At 51.3% G+C, this 4,083-nt stretch overlaps 1 protein-coding gene across 1 annotated transcript; it reads right to left on the reverse strand.

The window, feature by feature from the left end:
* Positions 1 to 2,140: 2,140 nt before the first annotated feature.
* On the reverse strand, positions 2,141 to 3,067 carry LOC138682946 (olfactory receptor 14J1-like). Its single transcript, XM_069774469.1, has one exon. The coding sequence runs from the start codon at positions 3,065 to 3,067 to the stop codon at positions 2,141 to 2,143; it is 927 nt and encodes a 308-aa protein (XP_069630570.1).
* Positions 3,068 to 4,083: the final 1,016 nt, after the last annotated feature.

The raw sequence follows: 4,083 nt of genomic DNA on the forward strand, positions 1-4,083 counted from the left end.
AACTGAATCAAGACCAGAAGTTAAATTTTAGAAAAATGTTGAAGCCTATGCAGAAAAGGAAACCTATGTAATAGCAGAAAAAGTCTTGATTTCCAGCTTTTAATGATCTTCTATGAAATTTTGCTGATCACGGAGGGATGCTGCTAGTATCTAGGTCCTCAGAGGACTTTGTACCACTGATGGAATTTGTTTCTGATCGTCCAGACAACTTCCCATGCACTGCATTGTCCACGTCTTCAGTCCAGATGTCAACAATCTGCTCTAAGGAGACTACGGGAAACCACATCCAAGGACTTGCAAAAGTCCAGAATCTCTTCCCTCAATCACCTGGCTGTCCTCCTGTTCATATAGCCCACAGTCCTCTTGTCCTCATTTGGTACTAAGGCAGACGGCTGTGTCCTGTCCACCTTGCAGCCCACCAAGACCTTTCCAAAAGTCTCCTTCCAGCCTGGCAGCCCCCCTGCCTGTGTCATTGCCAGGGTTAGTCCCCTGCAAGGGCAGAATCTGGCACCAGTCCTTGCAGGAATTCCTGACTTTCATGCCAATGCATGCTCTCCTCTTCCTTGAAGCCTTTCCCTGAGCACAGGGGCCTGGAGACCATTTCAGGAAAGACTCAGGCACAGCAGGTATTCATTCCTTCAGCCCCAGCTGTGTCTGCTCTTCTTAAATCACCTTCCCCATTCAGCAGCAGCCCTGCATTTCCCTTGTTCAGCCTTGGTCTCTCAGAAGTGACCAAAGGTCTTCTGTTTGTTTCTGAATTCATTGCAACCAGCATGTCCAGGTGAGCTTTTCTTTTCCTACACACACACCTCCACAACAAAGGCAATAGAAATTCGTGCTTTCTACCTGTCCCGACCCCTGCTCTGCTGCAGCCTTGTCCCACATGGGGTTTTGCAGATAGCTCTGCTCCAGGGTCTGGTGAAGGAGAGAGGCTGGGCAGGGCTGTCTTTTCCCCAAAACTAGCCCTTGGACCAGCAGGAAGATGGAGATGGCCTCACAGCAAAACTCACCTGCAAAGTTGGGGTGACCAGCAGGTGCTGGAAATGGCCAATGAGAGACACTGGGAGTGACAAACACCCTGAGCCACCTTCCCTGTCTGTCTACACCAGCAAGGGCACGGACTGGCCTCCTCCTCTATCCTGCACCTGCATGTCTTCCATGCTTCCACAAGACCTGCCTCTGCACCACAAACCTTCGATGTGAGTTCTTGCCCTGCATGGTCACATACTGCAAGCTATACACTGGTATTTTTCTCTGCTGGGCACTTTCCAGCCCAGCACAGCTCCCCCTAAACTCTCCCCACTTCGCCTGACCTCTCTGCACCTCCCCTGCCCTCTGCCCAGTGCAGCCCAGTCTGGCATGACCCCACAGCAGTGCCCACCACAGGGTGCTGCAGAGCTCTGGGCACTCACCCCACAGCCCCAGACCCTCTGAAGGGCACAGCAGCTCCTCCAGGGTGGAGAGGGGTGAGCCCCAGGGGTGGGGGGCATCTGTGGCACAAGGCCTGAGGAGATCCCCTTGTATGATGGAAATGCTGCAATGGAGGCCAGCTCTGTCACACAAGTGCCCACTGCCTGTCCTTGCCTGCGGCCACAGGCCTGCCACACAGCAGGACTCGAACCATGCTTGAAGAGCACTCAGGCCTTCCACCAACCCAAGGGTTCAGAAGGAAAGCATGGAAGTGGGAAGAGAGCAGCTGGGGAAAGACCAAGCGCTGGTGCTCCCTGGCAGTGCTGCTGTGCCAGGGCTCTTTTCTTCTTCCCCTCTGCACACAGGCACTGCTCCCTGCAGCTGCAGAGAAGGTCTTGGAGGAAGGATCTCAGAAAAACAAGTCACTGCAGGGCCCTTTATTTTGTTTAAACACACAGAGGGTATGGCTCCTCATTTGCACAGCCTCCAGGTCACAGAAAGCCTGGATATATTGTGAATTAGAAACCAGAGGAATAAAGACATTTCTTAGTGGAAAGCATTCAGATAGGTAAAATAAAACAAAACAAACAAACAAACAAAAAATAACAATCCAAAAGTATTAAAGAAGCCATCAAACCCAAAATATTCATGAAAGAAATACCAGAATAGGCTGACCCTGTAATGAGATATATTATGAGACCTATGCAAAAGACAACAGGCACTTTATTCCTTATGGAAAGTATCCAGTGATTACTTTCCTCAGGGCATCTTTGATCTCATGGTTTCTCATGCTGTAGATGAGGGGGTTCAAGGCTGGAGGCACCACTGAGTACAGAACTGCCACCAGCAGGTCCAGGGATGGGGAGGAGATGGAGGGGGGCTTCAGGTAGGCAAACATGCCAGTGCTTACAAACAAGGAGACCACAGTGAGGTGAGGGAGGCAGGTGGAAAAGGCTTTGTGCTGTCCCTGCTCAGAGGGGATCCTCAGCACAGCCCTGAAGATCTGCCCATAGGACAGCACAATGAAAACAAAACACCCAAATACAAAAGAGACACTAACTACAAGTACCCCAACTTCCCTGAGGTAGGCATCTGAGCAGGCGAGCTTGAGGATCTGCGGGATTTCACAGAAGAACTGGTCCACAGCATTGCCTTGGCAGAGGGGTACTGAAAAAGTATTGGCAGTGTGCAGCACAGCATAGAGAAACCCACTGCCCCAGGCAGCTGCTGCCATGTGGGCACAAGCTCTGCTGCCCAGGAGGGTCCCGTAGTGTAGGGGTTTGCAGATGGCAACGTAGCGGTCATAGGCCATGACAGTGAGAAGAAAGTACTCTGCTGACATCAAAAAGACAAACAGAAAGACCTGTGCAGCACATCCTGCATAGGAGATGGCTCTAGTGTCCCAGAGGGAGTTGGCCATGGCTTTGGGGACAGTGGTGGAGATGGAGCCCAGGTCAAAAAGGGAGAGGTTGAGGAGGAAGAAGTACATGGGATTGTGGAGCCGGTTGTCACAGGCTACGGTGGTGATGATGAGGCCGTTGGCCAGGAGGGCAGCCAGGTAGATGCCCAGGAAGAGCCAGAAGTACAAGAGCTGCAGCTCCCGCGTGTCTGCAAATGCCAGGAGGAGGAATTCGGTGATGGAGCTGCTGTTGGACATCTGTTGCCTCTGGGTGTGAAGCACTGAACAGGGAGGCAAGGACAGTGACAAGTTAGGGCATTATTCTCTGACCAAAATCAAATCCATTTCTCATAATACATGTTCACCGCAGTTTTTCCATTTCAATGAGATCTCTGTTCAGCTCTGTGGATGGAGCTCTGGCTGGTGCTGGCTGCGTGTCTCGTGAGGAGCAGGACCTCTGCCCATTGGCTGCCAAGGAGTCAGCCCTGCTTTGCAGCAGTGGGTTTCTGGGAATCATGTCTGTTGGGGGGGGTCAGTCCTGGTGTTTGAATTGGTCAGATGAAACTGCTCCTAACGTAAAAGTGTTTCTCTACATCTGCACTCCCAGTGCTAAGAAACCACAATCAAAACAGTGTCTGAGTGAAAGGTGGGGGGTTAGAGCTCTCCACTATCTCACCTGGTGATTTTCTTGGATTTCAGAAACCCTCATCATTTGTGCTTCACTCGGAGAAAACAAAGTGTGTCCTGTGAGGCAAGAGGATTGTCTGTGGCTTAGTGCAGAGGGAGGGGAGCTCATCTGTCACTCTGTCTTGTTGCCAGCTACACTGAGCTCTCACCTTTCTGAGATGGAATGTAATCACACCCCAGTATTAACCTGAAAATACTCCAGGCACTCCTGAAAGCAGAGTCACCCACTGTCCAACACCAAGTGACTCCCCCTTTCTCAAGGTCTCTGCACCCCACCTCTTGACAAGGACACACATGGTTCATTTCACAAACCCAGCAGCATTTCCTCAGTCTTGCTGTCTCTGTGCTTCTCCATGGGGCATTCAGGTAACACCAAGATGCCATGGGACAGACGTGCATCCTGGAGGGCAGCTCACAGCTTGGATAGACACCCAAAGAAAATAGCTAAGTGTCCTGATGATGGTATCTCAGGAAGGGAGAGTCAGCTCATTTCCTAGGGAATGACACAGGCTGCATTGCCCACAGCCCCACAGCTTGGAGGAGAGCTTGGACACCTGTAACCTTGTTCCCATGGTCACAGCTGCATG

The sequence above is a fragment of the Haliaeetus albicilla genome, chromosome 30, assembly GCF_947461875.1.
Source record: "Haliaeetus albicilla chromosome 30, bHalAlb1.1, whole genome shotgun sequence".
NCBI classification, from domain to species: Eukaryota; Metazoa; Chordata; class Aves; order Accipitriformes; family Accipitridae; genus Haliaeetus; species Haliaeetus albicilla.

Excerpts from the sequence above, each read along its gene's own strand:
- LOC138682946 (XM_069774469.1), bottom strand. The coding sequence starts at position 3,067 with ATGTCCAACAGCAGCTCCATCACCGAATTCCTCCTCCTGGCATTTGCA.